Source organism: Podarcis gaigeae (genome assembly GCF_964106915.1).
Source record: "Podarcis gaigeae genome assembly, chromosome: 8".
Classification (NCBI taxonomy): domain Eukaryota; kingdom Metazoa; phylum Chordata; class Lepidosauria; order Squamata; family Lacertidae; genus Podarcis; species Podarcis gaigeae.
Genome location: NC_139684.1, coordinates 18344957 through 18361611, shown reverse-complemented (window position 1 = coordinate 18361611; position 16655 = coordinate 18344957). Strand labels below are relative to the sequence as shown.

General features: G+C 43.7%; 2 protein-coding genes across 4 annotated transcripts in view; one reads left to right on the top strand and one right to left on the bottom strand.

Annotated features, from left to right (window-relative positions):
* Positions 1–10934, bottom strand: part of PLEKHN1 (pleckstrin homology domain containing N1) — a 57943-nt gene extending 47009 nt beyond the window's left edge. For both annotated transcript variants that reach the window (XM_083752605.1, XM_083752607.1), the window contains exons 1-2: positions 10748–10934; positions 4976–5075 (exon numbers count right to left, since the gene is read on the bottom strand). In XM_083752605.1, the coding sequence (XP_083608731.1) occupies positions 4976–5075; positions 10748–10827 (180 nt within the window). In that variant the 5' untranslated portion in view covers positions 10828–10934. The remainder of the gene's footprint in view (positions 1–4975; positions 5076–10747) is intronic.
* Positions 10935–11025: 91 nt separating this feature from the next.
* Positions 11026–16655, top strand: part of NOC2L (NOC2 like nucleolar associated transcriptional repressor) — a 129281-nt gene continuing 123651 nt past the window's right edge. The window contains exons 1-2 of one of the 2 annotated variants that reach the window (XM_083752567.1): positions 11026–11158; positions 11928–12029. The gene's annotated coding sequence lies outside the window, so the exon portion shown is untranslated. Of the gene's footprint in view, positions 11159–11927; positions 12030–16655 lie in introns of those variants that run through there. The other variant, XM_083752569.1, reaches the window with a different exon arrangement.

Genomic DNA, 16655 nt, shown 5'->3' with positions numbered 1-16655 from the left:
CTCACTGTACCAAAAATGTACAAAGCGCTAACCTCCTACACACACACAAGCACACGCGCGCACACACACACACTAATGGAATATTATCAAGGGCCTTCAGGCAGAAGACATTTGGCTGGTGGCCTAAAAAGGAAGAAACCAGAGTTTGGGGTTTTTTCACTCCCTTTATCATCACTCAGCAGTATTTCCACCCCTCTGGGCTGTTTGTATTTCTCACAGACACTCATTCATGCCCCCCCCCCCACTGCTCCAAGCAGAGGTTTTGATCATTTTGGGTTTCTCTCAGCACCTCACACGAGAAAGAGAGAGAGAGGATTTTGAAGCCCAGTTCCTAGCTGGGGGTTGATCGAGCAAAACACGCACCGACATGTCTCGCTTTGCTCCGCCTCAGCTATAGGTGAGGCTAGTTAAAAATTAAACTCCCTCAGACCTTAGCTAGAATGGAGAATCCAATGACTTATACTTTAATCACCACGGATGGCCACCATGTCAACTTTGGACAGGCTATTGCGTCACAAGGGGTGGGGGTGGGGGCTCTGAATTAAGCGTCTCCTTGAAGACATATTAAAAAAAAAGCGTGGTGGAGATAATATTTGTTATCTAAACTTCTCTTCCTTCCTCACAGAGTCAATGTTGTTTTTGCCCCAGGGCATGCACCACTGTGCTTGGGAAATGCAGCAAGACAGGAAGTGGTTGACATCGGTCAAGGCACCCAACTGCTATGGGCCCAAATTTCCGCCTTTGCCAAAGGTAATTCACTCTATCTTTCTCTGCCTCAGGCACACACAATATCACCTGATATTAAGAACCCTGTCATCCTTTCACAATCTCACTGATAGTATATATAACCCTCATATACGCAATTGTTTGTTACTGGTGGAGTTGCAGGTTTACTACAACTGCTGTAGCTAATGTGTGGCATGAGAGAGTCGACATGAGCACCAACATTAACTCCTCCATTACAGCACAATCGTATCGATTTTTCTCCAGAAGCAAGTCCCACTATTTTCGAGGGCCTTGGAGCAACTCCAGACTGATATTTTATTGCGGGTGCATTCTGCAATGTGTCATTGGTGTATTTATCCCAATTTATCAGTTCTGCAACACTACAACATTATTGCTGTCTAGAGGGGCTATAGCGCAACAGACGTGTGATGAAAACTCATACAGAACATTTGTGGAGTTAAAAGTTACAGGATTTCAGCAGAAAGGTACAGGAGTGGAAATGAAGCACTATGCCTGCCCCCCAAGCTTTTGCAGACAGAAGCAGTATTTAATGTGGGATAGTGTAGGACTGCCCCAATAGGCTCGTGAGCACAAATAATCATAAACACAGAATAAAAAGGATGCCTGAATGAGCCTTTACAGGGTAAATGCACAGAAGATTGCAGCTATAGGCAATGTAAACCAGGCATAGGCTAACTCATCTCTCCAGATGTTTTGGGACTACAACTCCCATCATCCCTGACCACTGGTCCTGTTAGCTAGGGATGATGGGAGTTGTAGTCCCAAAACATCTGTAGGACCGAGTTTGCCTATGCCTGATATAAAACATCATTTGACCCATCATGGTACTCCATGTAAGTTATCCAAAATAAATGACCACCGTACTCTGGGCTATAGGCATCTGGCTGGCCACCGTGAGAATAGGATGCTGGACTAGATGGGCCATTGGCATAATCCAGGAGGGTCTTATGTTCTTAACAGTGTGCACATGTGTTTATGTGTGCATGGGTGCGCATGTAAGTGGCCTACAACAACCAGCCGCAACACTCCACAGATTAAGGTTAAAAGATGCAAGGCAGAATCCTTAATGATCTCATGACAGTATTTAAAAGACCAAAGTTCCTATTCAATTCACACATATTTATTTTTATTTGATAAGATGTATATATTGCTTAATAATAATAATAAACCCTCTAAGCAGTTTGCATAAAACAATATAAAATATCCATAAGAAAATATAGATAAAATCAAAATGTCAAAACAAGTAGACATATTAACATGGTCAAAATATAAATAAAGCCAACCAATTTCAAAACAGCAAATGTACATATCTGGGCAGGTTTGCCTAAACGTTTTTAGCAGGCGTCAAACACAGTATGGTATGTTAATGGGCAGGGAGCACCAAAGACTAGGTTCCCCCCCCCCCATGCTGTATAATGTTATATACCCTGTAACATTATACAGCATTTGTGGCTGTGCAAGCAGGCACCCATGGAATAAGGCAAGCCTTCAAGTAAAACTGTTCCTGAAGTGTTGAGGGGAGGTGGGTTATTGACTTGTGGGTTTTCCTCTCTTCCCCCCTTTTTTATTATGTATTTTGTGCTTTTATGTTTTATTTTTAATGTCGCAAACCACTCAGAGATCTATGGATGAAAGGCAGCATACAAATTTAATAAATAAATGAAACAAACATAAATATTTCAAGAGCAGCACCTTGAATTTGGCCCAGTAACAAACTGGCAACCAGTGGAGATCTTGGAACACGGGTGTAATATGCCAACAGGGTCTCTCACTCATTTTGAGAGCCAGCGTGGTACAGTAGTTGGGAGTGTTCGATCAGGACCTGAGAGACCACAGTTCAAATCCCAGTCATGAAACTCCCTGGGCCTGTAATTGTTTCTAAGCCTAATTTACCTCACAGAGTCGCTGTGAGGATAAAATGAAAGAGAGGCAGAACCATCTATACCACCTTGAGCTCCCTGAAGGAAAGATGGGATATAAATGCAATAAATAAATGTCCACCTCGAGCCCCACTTCCATCTGCATTATAGGCAGAGTACAGGCACCTCATTTTGAATGTTGTTGTGGAATTCCTGAGCAATCCTGAGCAAAATTCCTGAGTATGTAAAGCTCTTTAAACTCTCTAAAGCACTATAGATGCTAATTATTGCATATAAATGCTACTCCTTTCCAAACATGTAAGCGTATCCCCACACAGCAAATTGATGGGGCTTTCAGCTCAAGCCATCTCTTAGCTTGGGGTGGGTCTCACCCCTTTGAAGATGTTGACTATGGCCTACAAAACATGGAAATTAAAGACTCCAGGCAAAAGGCTACTTCATTGTGATGGCAGCATCACCGTGTCACAGAAAAAAGCACTTCAGTGGGGCAGGAGAGGAGGCTGGACACATCTGCCTTGTGCGTGTACAAAAAGTAGTTCACCTAGTAGATTAACATCCACGTCACACGTTTCAAGTGCATGATTTCCCCCAAAGAATGCTGGGAACCGAAGTTCATCTCTCACAGAGCTACAGTTCCCAGCACCCTTAATAAAATCACCCATGATTCTGTGGGGAGGAAGCCATGTTCTTTGAATGTGCTCTAACTGCATGGAGTGGTTGTCTCTTGTGTGCATCCCACAAGGCCTAGCTCAATGCAGTGGCGTAGCGTGGGGGGTGCAGGGGGGGCCCGGCCGCACCGGGCGCAACATCTGGGGGGGCGCTCGCACTCGCAGCTCTCTGCCCCCTAAAATCCATGGGTTAGGGGGCGCAAATTACTTGCCTTGCCCCGGGTGCTGACAACCCACGCTACACCACTGGCTCAATGTTTCCCCTAACAAAACAGACATTGGTAATATTTTTGCAAGTGCAGCGTTTACAGTCAAGGTGGAAAGAGAGCATTAAGGGAGGACAAACAAAACTGCTCCCAGCACAAATCCGAGGGTGAGGGAAAAGGTGGCAATAAAATCTACTTGTGGGTTTGATCCAACATTTCCAGAAGCCCTATCTGACTTTGCCTTGGCTTCTTGGCCATTGCAGTAAAGTGACTTTTTTTTGGGGGGGGTGTGGCACTGCCGCTGATACAGCTACTTGGCCAAGGGCACAAGGGACCCTAGGTACGTCTCATGTGGAGCCATCTGTGTGCATTACAGAATTACCAAGTTTTGCACCCTGGGAAGGATGAATCAGCCTAATCCATCAACTAGCTTCCTGCTTTCTCAAAAGAACAGGGAGAGCAGCACAATCCCTTCCTCCCCACCTTTTTGTAGTCATAACTCCAGATATACAGGTTGGTGACAGGGCTCTGTCACCATCTCCACCCAGGGAAATACAGCATGAGAACAAGCAAACATTCCTCAATGGAGAAGGGATCTGGGCTGCACACACACCTTTACACATTTAAAGCACACCCTCAAATACTAGGAACTGCAGTTTGTTAAAGGTGCTGGGAATTGTAACTTTGTGAAGGTAAACTATGGTTCCCAGGATTCTTTTGTCTGGGTGAGGGGGAGTTTGCTTTAAATGTGTTAAGGTATATATACAGCCCTGATCCCCATTCTGAATTCTTGTTTAAAAAGGCTCAGGGCAGGGAAATATTGACTGTGGGCTGGCTAATTTGTTTTATTTTTTAATCATGGGTAATTAAAAGCTCTTGTGCGTCATGATGACAATAGCAAGCCCACTGGCTGGCCAGCAATCATGCTGCAACTTTCACAGTGAAACAATTCTAAAGACTGTCATCCGTAGAAGTAGAACCCTGATAATTAAAATAAAGGTATGGTAATGATGATGATGGTGTTTTTAGATGTCCTAAAAGTCAGCTGTAGCTTTCCTCCTTAAGACCTCTGGGAACTGTAGTTTGACAGGCTGTTAACTATCCTTAAAACAGGCATGCCATTTCTTCCATTTCCAAAAACTCATTGGGGCACAGCATGAAAATCTGTTTAAACCAGGCTGGCTTAACTAGTTTAAACCAGACTGCGTTACGGCGTGCAGAAGCAATTTTATTTGCAGGTTGAGGATTTGTGCTTACAAATTGCATCTCCTCAGCCACAAACTCAGTGAGTGGCCTTGCTCAAGGCCCTATCACAACCTTGGTTTCTCATCTGTAGACGGAATACAATAGTCACTTATCTCACCTCAGGATGTCCAAGATTAAAAGAGCGCCTGAAGACACACAAAACATTGGATAGCAGAAATGCCACCACCATTATTCAAATTAAGATCACTATAGATCTCAGAGCACTTACCTGGCCAGGAATATATTGGAGTATCTTGTCTGAGGTAACATCCCTCTCTTGTCCTGGTTCAAAACCAAAAAGGCTGGCTAGCTTTTTTTTGCTCTCTTGTCTGAAAAGAAATTTTAAAAAAAAAGTCAGGCGAGATCAAAGCAAGCAAACAAATCAAATCAGCAACGCATCAGGGTGGAATTAGCAACTTTTATCACAAGGCTTTTAAGTGTCCGGACCTAATGAACAGTTGGCCATCAATAACATTTAGGCTTAGCGAATTTCTCCTTGGCATTTTTTTTTGCTTTGTTTCATTTGTCCTTCCACAAAGGAATGCTTCGTTCGTTCTCATTCCTCATCATGGATGGTCAAAGGATTCTGTCTTTCCCAAGGACAGAGTTAAGGTAATCCTTTTTCTTCTTCACAGTTCTCTAAAAGAAAGATGAGGAATGCTCGCTCTCTCAGAACACATGAGTTTGAAGATGATGCAACTTTAACGTAAGTAGCATGAAAGCTCAATATTGTCTACACTAAGTGGCAGCAGCTCTCCAGGGTTTTCAGACATTTCCCCCCCAGCCTTACCTGCAGATGATGGGGATTGAAACAGGCCCCATGTTCTGCCTCAGAATCTCTTTCTCAAGGCCACTGTTGCAACTATTGCTGCAGGGCGCAAACACCCACACCCAAACATGGATACCCCAAAACAAATAAGAATCTGCTGCATCAGGCCAGAGGCCTATCTAGTCCAGCATCCTGTTCTCTCAGAGGCCAACCAGATGCCTATGGGAAGTCCAAAAGCAGGATCTGAGCACAACAGCACTGGTTTGTAAAAGTTACCTACGATAGCTAAATAAGTAAAAGTGATTTCTCTCCCACACACTACACCAACAAGCAAATCAGTGCAGCCCTAAAGGTTGTATCCAACCATGTCTTACGCAGAGCAGACCCATTGAAATGAATTGACCTCCACACTCCAATTACTTCCAATGTGCTGCTACCACTGATTTGGGAAGTAGTGTACATACGGTGTTAGCCACCATAAAGGTCAATGCACATAATTTTCTCAAAGGAATCCTGGGAGCCGTAGTTTGTTATGGATGTGGGGAATTGTAGTTCTGTTAGGAGGAAATGACAGTTATCAGGGTTTGAGGGGCGACAGTCCTGTACTTGAAATGGGTGTGCTTCGAAAGTATCGTGGTTCTACCCAGCGTGTTCACAGCCTTAGTCATATTCACTAATTTCAGCAGAACTACTCTGAGTAAAGGCATAGCTTTAGAAACAATCCTAAGTCATTTTTGCTCCCTGATTAGGGCCCCACATAGCATTCCCCCTGGCTAAAACCAACAGTCTTGTTGCACCATTTAAATAACCATTCCTGCCATCCCTGATTCTTCTTTCAAGGTGACACCAGCAGTGACTCAGACCCCATTAAAAGGCATTGTTAGTGCCCAGGTGCCAGCTGATGTCATGGAGGTATTCCCCTTTCCCCACCCACCCTCACTCTCAGTCAACATAGTTTCGGCTCTTGAAAGCAAATTACAACATTTTTGCTGCATGGTGATGGGTGTTTTTTTGTTTTGTTTTTTTGTTCTTGTTTTATTCACATGCATCCTTCATGCTACTCCACACAGCAGAAGCAAATGCTTCTCTGTAAGGGGCTGTTGCATTCCTCATTTGCAAACAGGAGATTGTATTCTTAAACACACACACACACACACACACACACACACACACACGTATGCAGCAAGACACATCTTATGGGTACAGACTCCAGATCACTTAACACTGATTACTTGCCACTCAGCATATTTAAACTAGGGGTGAGGAAACTGCTGAACTCCAGATGTTGTTGGACTACAACTCCCATCTTCCCTAACCATTGGCCATGCTGGCTGGGGCTGATAGGAGTTGGAGACCGGCAACTTCTGGAGGGCCCCCCAATTCAATGTACTGTACTGGTTTTGACTTATAAGGCCTTGAGCGGCTCAGGACCACAAAACCTCAAGGACTACCTCCCCCCCCCCCCATATGAACCAACCCAGACCCTGAGATCATCACCTGAGGCCCTTCTCAGTGTGCCTCCTCCTCGAGAGGTCCAGAGAGCGACACCACAGGAATGGGCCTTTTCTGTGGTGGCTCCCCACTTGTGGAGTGCTCACCTGGTGCCTTCATTACATATCTTTAGATGCCAGGCAAAAACCTTTCTCTATAACCAGGCCATTGGCTGATTAAACAATCTATGGCCCTTTAAAGGTGTTTGTAGGAGGTGGGGTTATTGGTTTTTTGCTTATTATTATTTATTGTTATGTTAAGTATTTAGTTTTTCAATTTAGTATTTTTATGCTGTAATCCGCCCTGTGACCTTCCACCCTTCTTCCCCAGCAATATGCCATCTCTAGTAACAGAGGCAACATAGCCATTGTGGCTAGTAGCCCTGAGAGCTTTATCCTCCCTGAAGTTATGTAATCCTCATCCATCACTACTCTTGTGGCAACAAATTCCAGTGAAATAGGTGATGTGACAAGACAGTTGCCACTCCCCCAGCATATATATTTTTAATTGAAAAAAACCCCAAAAGACTACTGCAAACCCCATGTGTGAGCCTTTGTGTACACATATATTATTTCACTAATGTGAGCAATAGCTGTCAATTGACGTCTCCTGCTCCATTCATTTGTCAATATCTTTTTAAAGCTTTTCAACCTAGTGTCAACTGCAGCATCTTGAGGCAGTGAGTTCCATAGGTTGTTAATGCATCATTCAATGCTCTCTTGCAGTCACACCACGGTGTGTGCATGTAAATTTTGTGCCATTCCCTATACTGTACTTGAAGTGTATTCTGTGAGAGAATTCTGTCCTGTAAAGAACATTCAAACCATCCATTTGCTCTCTCTATTACTACTGTACTTTCACTTGAGTGCCACAGGTTGCAAACCTCCACACACACCCAAAAAATATTCAACTGGGGACCCCTTGTTTTCACATACCGTCTGGTAGCACTGATCAGCCAACTTGAGTAGCGTTACTTGCAACCCTAAACAAAACAGACAGGCCCAGCATCTGTTGCTAACCTTGAATTTTAGCAAAGCCCCCATCCCCAAACATCTCTTGGTAAAGCAAAGAAGCAAGGCAGAAATTTTAGAAAGAAAAAGAAACTCAATAGGAAAAGAGGCCTATTGATCTTAAGGGCAGACACTGATACCCCAAAATATGGTTACAAATACAAAACCACCTTAGCATATGTTCCATTTGTTGCATTTTGCAATATGTGTTAGTTTTCTTTGATGTGTCAGAACTTGTGGTTTGCAATGTCGCACCTCTTGCCAGGGATGCCCATGAAGTGCTAACTAGGGCAGGGCAAAGCTCTTACTTCTTGTGATATCCCATCATGCACTTCCCTCTTCCCTCTCCAGAAGGGAATTAAAGCCACATCAACAAAAGAGTTATATGAATTCTACGGAAGTCCATGAACTCTTTTGTTGATGATGCTTTAATTCCCTTCTGGAGAGGGAAGAGGGAAGTGCGTTGCTCCGCTAATTCACAACCACTCATCTCGGCACCACCAAAACCTAACAACGTCAAGTGCCTCGCAGGTGGATACGATGTGCAATCATATTGGCATTTTCCACCCAAATGGCTTGATGGGCATTGGGGACACTGCCTGGACACACAGCATTTTCAACATGCAACGTGATTTTGCATTTGCCCACAAATCCTCTGATTTTTCATGCAATCATAAGATGTTTAAGTCTGGATTTTGTATATAGGAAGTTGCCTTATACTAAGACCCTTGATCCATCTAGCTCAGTATTGTCTGCACTGACCGGCAGTGGCTCACCAGGGTTTCAGAAGGGATATTCCCTGCCCTACCTGGAAATGTTGGGGATTGAAACTAGCACAAAATAGATGCTCCACCACGGAGCCACAGCCCTTTACACAATTACCAGCATCAGTTTCAAGTTTCCTGCCTGCACTGACCCACATAGACACCTAAAGAAAGAAATCCCAGGTGCCTGGTCATTTGGGCACTTAAAAATCCGAAAAGGCACATCATCCCTGGATTGTTTTTCTAACCATGTTGGCACCAAGGAATTTGGCCTAGTTTTCCATTACTCCTCCACATATACAGTCACTTAGTTTTACTGTGCAGGTTCTACGTAAGGCTAGATTTTGTCTGGTGGGAACTGTGAGGTGTGAAAACCATGAGAAATGGCAGGAGGCTCAACTACATCCCTTTTGTGTTGTCCTTTCCATTGCAAATCTGAGCTAGTTTTGTGAACTTATTATGAAACCTCCCTTTTTAAAGTACTGTTGTGAAGCCCTTCTGCTGCCACGAAGTTTTCAAACTTGATCGGTATCGAAGGTAGAATAGGAACAGAAAGCTTACAACAGGAGGTTCTGGTGTTCAGATAGACTAATCCACGTAAAGCCCACGCTTCAAATAGTATGGCATTCCTACACAGAGGGTGGTTCTGTGCAGGGCTTATCAGCAACGATCGCATAATGTGCATGTTGTCCATTTTGCTGGGACAACTTCTAGAGGGGTAGCCACAGCAGACACAAAGACTTGGGCACCCTGAAGACTCAGATTTATTGGGGCATATGTTCTCAGAATTCATGCCCACTTGATGATGTGGGCTGTAGTCCACAACAGCTCACCCTACTATAAATTTGCGAGCCATTAAATATGCCACAAGGCTCTAATTTCACTGGGTACACTGTACACAGCACACAGTGAAATCAGTTGTGTGCCACAATCTACATGCAGTGCTATCCGTGTAGGGAAACTATGGTGAAGTAAGTTACTATTTCACTGGAGTTCTGAAACTGATTTCAATTATGTAATGCAGTAATATATGTATATATAAAAAACCACCCCCATCTTGTTCAAAACTCTTATCATTACTTCCCTTGATTACACGCCATTTGCCAGTTTGGGGGCTCACCATGTTTCGAACATAGAAATACGCCCCCCAAATAGCAGTAAATATTTAGGATTATAATTCCTAAGTGAGTCCTGAGGAAAGGGCTGCCTTTCTAACACTGCCTATAAGCAAGGGAAAGTTTTATCGAGTGAGACTTTGAATTAAAAGTTCATTTGAAACGCTCGTCTTCCTAGAGACTATCTTAAACTACTGTTAAATGGCTATTGTTATTTTAACTAGACAAAAACACACTTACTGGAGAGCAAAGATTGCATACACACCATGTATTTAAAGCTGATTGTCCTCCCTGAAGAATCCTGGGAACTGTAGTTTAACAGTGCTGGAAAATGTAGTTCTGTGAAAGGTAAATTACTGGGAGGAGGGTTTGCTTTAAATTTATGCTGTGTGTTATTATGAGTTATTCTGCATAGCACTGCCCAGCACATTAACGTTTTGCAATCTAACTCGAACCTTTTAATTCTCAACTGGGATATAATTTTCAAAACAATTCAATTAAACTGAAGCTGTCAGGGGTGCCACTCCAAAGGAAACAAAAAAACACACACACCCATTTAAAATAAAGGAATTGTTGTCTCTCCACACACACAAACACACACCAGACACCGTCCTTTATTCCAAGAACTCCACCAAATTCTTTGCGTGGGATATGAGAAGTGTGGAGGTACTGTAACACTTGTCATGATAAATCTCAAGGAAACGGACATGCACACAGTGCCTGACTTTTCTTGAAGAAAGCGAGACCCAGCAAGGGAATTTTATTCCCAATGAGGCTTTCTTTTTAAGAGAACAAAACACGCAGACAGCAGCAGCACAGAAAACTTAAAAGGAAAGATTGCGGCGTACTCACTCTTTCCGAAGCGAGGGTTTCCTGGAGAAGGAGTATCGGAACCTGCCGGGTGCCTGGGGGACGCAAGCCATGTTCCCCATGTTTGAGAGCGACTTGTATAATCCAAGAAAGAGTTGCGAGGAGGGGGGAGAGAGGAGCAAAAAGGCAGGCAGGCTCAGGGAGCCCAGGCGTCGGAGCGTGTGAAGCCAGCGAGGAGGTGTGTGCTCTCTGAGTGTGTCATGCAGACACTTCCGTCTGCAGCGGTGACTCTTATGGGTGTGAGCTGGGAACTCTCAGCCATTTGGCCAAGGGCTGCTTTGTTACTGGGTTCACTTCCCCTCCTAGTGGATCTGATCACACACACAGCATGAAGTGGGGAGTCCAGAAAGGAATTCTTTGTTGATTGTTGTTGCTGCTGCTGCGTCTTTGCAGGTGAAACTAATGAAGGAACTTTTAAAGAGGCAATTGGGAGAAACTCTTGCCATGTGTTGTGAGAGAGGGGGTTATTGTAGGGTTGCCATATTTCAAAAAGTAAAATTCCTGACACCCGCAAAGCCTTTTTGAAAGGAAACCACCCAAATTGTTGAGCTTTTCCCAAAAATAGTAATTTTAAGCTTCTTTTTAGCTGTTTCCACTGCTTTTTCCATTGCATTGCTATACATCAAGATTTTCCCTGACATTTTGCCGAAAATTCCCCCAACACGCGAAAGCCAGGACATGTCAGAAATTTTCCTGATGTTTGGCTAGCCTAGGATTATTGGTTTGTGTTTGTTCTTATTTCTTATGTCTTTTGTGTTTTTAAAATTGTAATTTTATCTTGTGAACCGCCCTAAGATCCGCAGATGATAAGTGGTATACAAATTTTAATCATCACCCCCCTCCATGAAAAACTAGAGGTGTGTGTTACCATTACTAGTTTTCTCCTGTAGACAGCTAGGCCTGCTGAAATGTTCCGCCAAAAAAAATTAAATTTCTGGTTCATTTGTTTTTGGTCTGACTTTAATAAAACTGGAAGCACAAGTCTGCTTTTCTTTATTTAGGATTGCAGTGAACTTTTATTCAGAGTAGAAAGACCTCATGAAATGAATAGATTTCAGTTAGTCCTGTCCATTAATTGGTCTACTCTGAGTAAAAGTTAACTGAGTTGCAGAGTTTTCCTGCAAGTTTATTTATTACATTTATCTCTCATCTTTCCTTCAAGGAGCTCAAGGTGGCATAGACACTTCTCCCCATTTCATCCTCACAACAACACCGCTGTGAGGTAGGTCAAGCTGTGCGAAATTGCGACCGGCTTCATGGCTGGGTAGGTAAATTAGGTATACTGTAGAGCAGGCTTCCTCAACCTCGGCCCTCCAGATGTTTTTGGCCTGCAACTCCCATGATCCCTAGCTAGCAGGACCATTGGTCTGGGATGATGGGAATTGTAGTCTCAAAACATCTGGAGGGCTGAGGTTGAGGAAGCCTGCTGTAGAGAATGCAGCAGACAGATTGCTGGTGTTCTGGTTGAGAACATGTGACACCATTGGTAAAACAGCTGCACTGGCTGCTACCAAGCCAGGTTCATGCTCCTTGTATTAACTGAGAAAGCCCTGAACAACTTAGGTCCAGGGTACCTCAGGAGTCGCCTGAACCCTCATATTCCAGCTTGATCACTGAGGTCACCTGCATGAGTGTTGCTGGTCGTTCCCGAGTTGGTCAGGCTAATTTGACAACAATGAGAAACTGTCTTGTGCAATATTCTGCCAGTAGAGATTCAGCAGGTGCCTTCTATACCAGCTTTTAAACACCTGCTGAAAGCCTTTCTATTCCACCAGGCCTATGCAGGCAATTAAGAGTACTGATGTTTGTTTTTCCCTTCTTTGTTTTAAAATTGTTTTAAAGTTCGTAATGCATTTTCTGCATGGTTTTATTGCTGCAAACCACTTTGGGGTTTTTTTTTAATGATCTAGCAGTATACCTAATATTTTTTATAATAAATAAATAAATAACGTGGATTTGAGATAAGGTCCCCACTCTTCCCTCATCCATAATACAAGAAATTGGGTAGTTTTGAAACAAATTGTTGGGGGATTTGTCTGTTTTATTTACTTTTACATTTACCATATAAGCACTGGTAACTGGGAAACACTGGCCTGCACACGCTGCAACAGACTTTGAAGAATATCACTGTGATCAACTCCCACCCGGAAACCTATGCCTCCGCTTGTAGAAGGAGGTGTGGATCCAGAATTGGCCTCCACATTCACTTACGGACTTACTGTTAAGACCGTGTTCATGGAAGGCAATCTTACTTGGCTACAAGGAGTAAGAAGAAAGAAGAATGGGAAGCTGGACAAAGAAGATGGGAAGCTGGACAGCAGGACTCGAGTGCAACAGTCAATCTCCCTACCTGTGACTCCTAGCAGCTGGTATTCAGAGGCATACTGCCATCGCCAGCGGAGGGTGTACATAGTCATCAATGACTTCTAGGCTTCCCCAGGAATTTTCATCTCCTTCCTATAAAATATTAGGTCCCCCCAAATAGAGAGACGAATCAAAGCATAGGCAGCCTACCCCTCTCTGGCTGACTCACGCCAGTATCTCAATCCGCTGCGCCTCACTTCATAGAATCCATTAGGTCTACAAAAGTGTCTCAGTCCTGCTGTGTGAACTAGCAATAGCTGCTTTCATAACTGAACAGGGGGGAAAGGGGGAAGCTTTAGAGAAGCAAACAGATGTGAATCAAACACTTGGCCAAAAGGTTGTGTGATTCAATTTTCAAAGGGATTTCTGTAGAATGGAAACATCAGCAGGGATAGCTGAGGACAGCTGAGCCGGTGTATGGCTAGAGTTTTGGACCCGGACTTGGGAGACCAGGGTTCAAATCCCCACTCAGCCATGATGCTTGCTGTGTAACTTTGGACCAGCCACAGTCTCTCAGGCTAACCTACCTCGTAGGGTTGTTGTGAGGATACTACGAAGAGGGGGAAAACCATGCATGCCACCTTGAGCTCCTTGGAGGAAAAGGTGGAATAGAGAAGTAATAAAGCATAAAACAAGTTTAAAGCTGATAGGGGGAAGACTATCATAAGTGGAATGCTTCAGCGTGTCAACAGAAATCCATGCTGTCAAAGGAAGGAGAAAGAGAGTAGTGTTTAACAGGGTTGTTGTGAGGATAATATGGAACGCTATATATGCCACCTTGAGATCCATGGAGGAAAAGGGGGCTATAAATGTGATGATGATTATGATAAATACATTACAGTGACCCAGCACAGAAACTGAATATGGAAGAGGGAGCCTATGGTTGGAAAAAGCAAATGTTGTGCAGAAGTTGAGTGGGGGAGTTGAGGAGGTTCCTAATCTTTGGCTCATGCTGTTTTTTCTGATTTGAATTCCCTCCCTCCCAAGCTGCTTTCCGCCTGCAAAATGTAAAAGCTTACAAGTAAAATACAGTACCTGTAATATATATATATATATATATATATATATATATATATATATCTCATATATATATATCTCATTTGTTGCGGGGTGGCAATTTTAATTAGGAAAATGGCATATGAAGAAAAGGATTGCAGCCGTGGGGCAATTATCCCATTAGCTGCTCTGGGCATACGAACACAGGAAGCTGTCTTATATACCAAGTCTGACCGTTGGTCCATCTAGCTCCGTATTGTCAACACTGACTGGCAGTGGCTCTTCAGGGTCTCAGGCAAGGTTTACTTCCAGCTTTACCTGGAGATACTGGGGAAAGAGCCTGGCACCTTCTGCATGCAAAACAGATGCTCAACCACTGAGCCATGCCCCTTTTGTGCAGCCACCAGTTTAGTAGCCCTGATAGAATTACAATTCCCAGCAACTCTTAACAAACTAGTGCCCAGAATTATTTGGGGGAAAGAGTGTGCATTGAAGGTATAGTGTACACACAGCCTGGATAGGCCCATTGAAGCAGAAAACTTTTCAGCAGGCATAAAAAAGTATAGCGATGGCTGTCTAATGTTAATAGGCAGGGAGTTCCAAAGCATAGGTGCTGCCACCAGAAGTGCAGTGGTCCAGGGTCATGGACGGGGTGTTGTTTTTATTTCTGCAGCAGGGTCTCCCCAGAGTCCCAGAGCTACCCAGTCATCAGAAAGGGGAGCTTTTTAGCCCCAGAGAAGAAAGTATTCTCACCCTTTGTTCTGATTGGAACCAATCCAAGTGAAAGGAGATGAGTCAGACAGTGGGGATTGGCTCCTAAGGTCACTCTGGAGAAGGCATGTGGGAGGAAAACCAAAAAGGAGTTACCGGTATCTCTTTATGCTCCAAAGAAACACTGAAACCACAAGGTGCTTCCATTTGCAAGAGAATGGGGAATCTTAAGCGAGCTAGCTCAAAACCTCATGGTACTGCCCAGGGCTCAAGGTTGAAGGTCATCTTGCAGATGATCATACATAACTGGCCCATAGCTGTCAACTGTTCCCTTTTTTTTAAGGGAAATTCCCTTATTCCGAATAGGATTCCTCGCAAGAAAAGGGAAAAGTTGACAGCTATGAACTGGCCTGTTCCAAATTCCAGTGGACTGGTGAGATACGAGGCTCAACTGTTAGCAGACATTCAGGACATCTTAGGACCATCTATGGAACTAGACAATGATCCCTGCTGCAAGTGGGTGGACATTCATGATCAGAGGGGCAGCATTGAGTCATGGTTTCCATGACTTAGCAGATATATAACATCTCAGCGAATAATGGAAGTTGGGCTGCGAGGCCTGGAAATGTGAGACAGAACAGTAAAGGACTGAGACCCTGGCATTTATCACCTTCCCCAATATCACCCAGATCCGCTCTAAGAAGTTCACTGACTGCAGAAGGTGCTTACCTAGGGAAGGGGAGCTGAGATTTGGTCACTCCCTTAATAATTCTGCAGTTAAGGTATTCTCTCGGTCAAAACCTAGGTAACACAAGTATAATGGCACTACTTTGAGACCCCCAAAGAAGCTTTGTCATTGACTCAGAAGCTCCCAGAAAGATCTCAGTATTCTTACTTGGAACTTGGCAAGGTGGGATAATAAGTGGAATAAATATTTGAATATATAAATATGGGGTGCCATTTCTGTTATGTACAATGGAACTTCAGGGGAAAGCAAGCTTAAGTCACTCCCAGAAGATATTGGAAGACTCCAAATCATTTGCCTATGTTTGTGCACAGAAAATAATAGATTTAGCTGAAATGCAGCTGAGGGAGATCTGTGTTGACAGTAGCAATGAGTTCCCTAATGATAATTATTGCATAATTATAAGTTCATTGTATAATCTTAGAAGGGGGCATGGCCGTGAGCGGGCATGTCTGTGACTATCACAAAGGGACCCTGAACTTGCCAAAAGACCACTGGCTTCCATACTGAAGGAACGACTCCTTACAAATGTGGAAGGAGCACTGAGTGGCACTTGTAGAAGCACAAGTTCTGCAGATCAAAGTGCTCCTACATAATTTGCGCTTTAGAGGAGGTATGGAATTATTGACACAAAGTGGAGGAGAGCACCTGTGGCGAGAGGTCACAGAGGGGGAGGTGTGAGCACTCGTGCTGCTAATTCTCCCTTGCAAAACCTCCTCTCTTCCCACCCCTGTTTGACATCAGTGTCAAAAACAGGATTTTGCACCTGTTGCCAAATATCTAGCATTCGACTTATTTTCTGGACATTTGAACCCAAACTAAACTCAGCTTCAATTTCTTAAAACAGTATCTTTTTAAAAAGCAAAAAGCAAAAAACCCCTGCTCTATCATGGGATCCTGCTCCTGGTCTCCTTTACCCCTTCAATTTAATTTTATTTTTAAACAGGATTGGTGAGCAGACAGGCTCCGTGCTTGGAAAAACTGTATGCAACTGGTGTTTTATTTATAGAAATCTGAGTCTGGATTAAGGGGCTGGAGAGCAATGTGGAGCAGGTGGGAGGGAGTGTGGAAAAA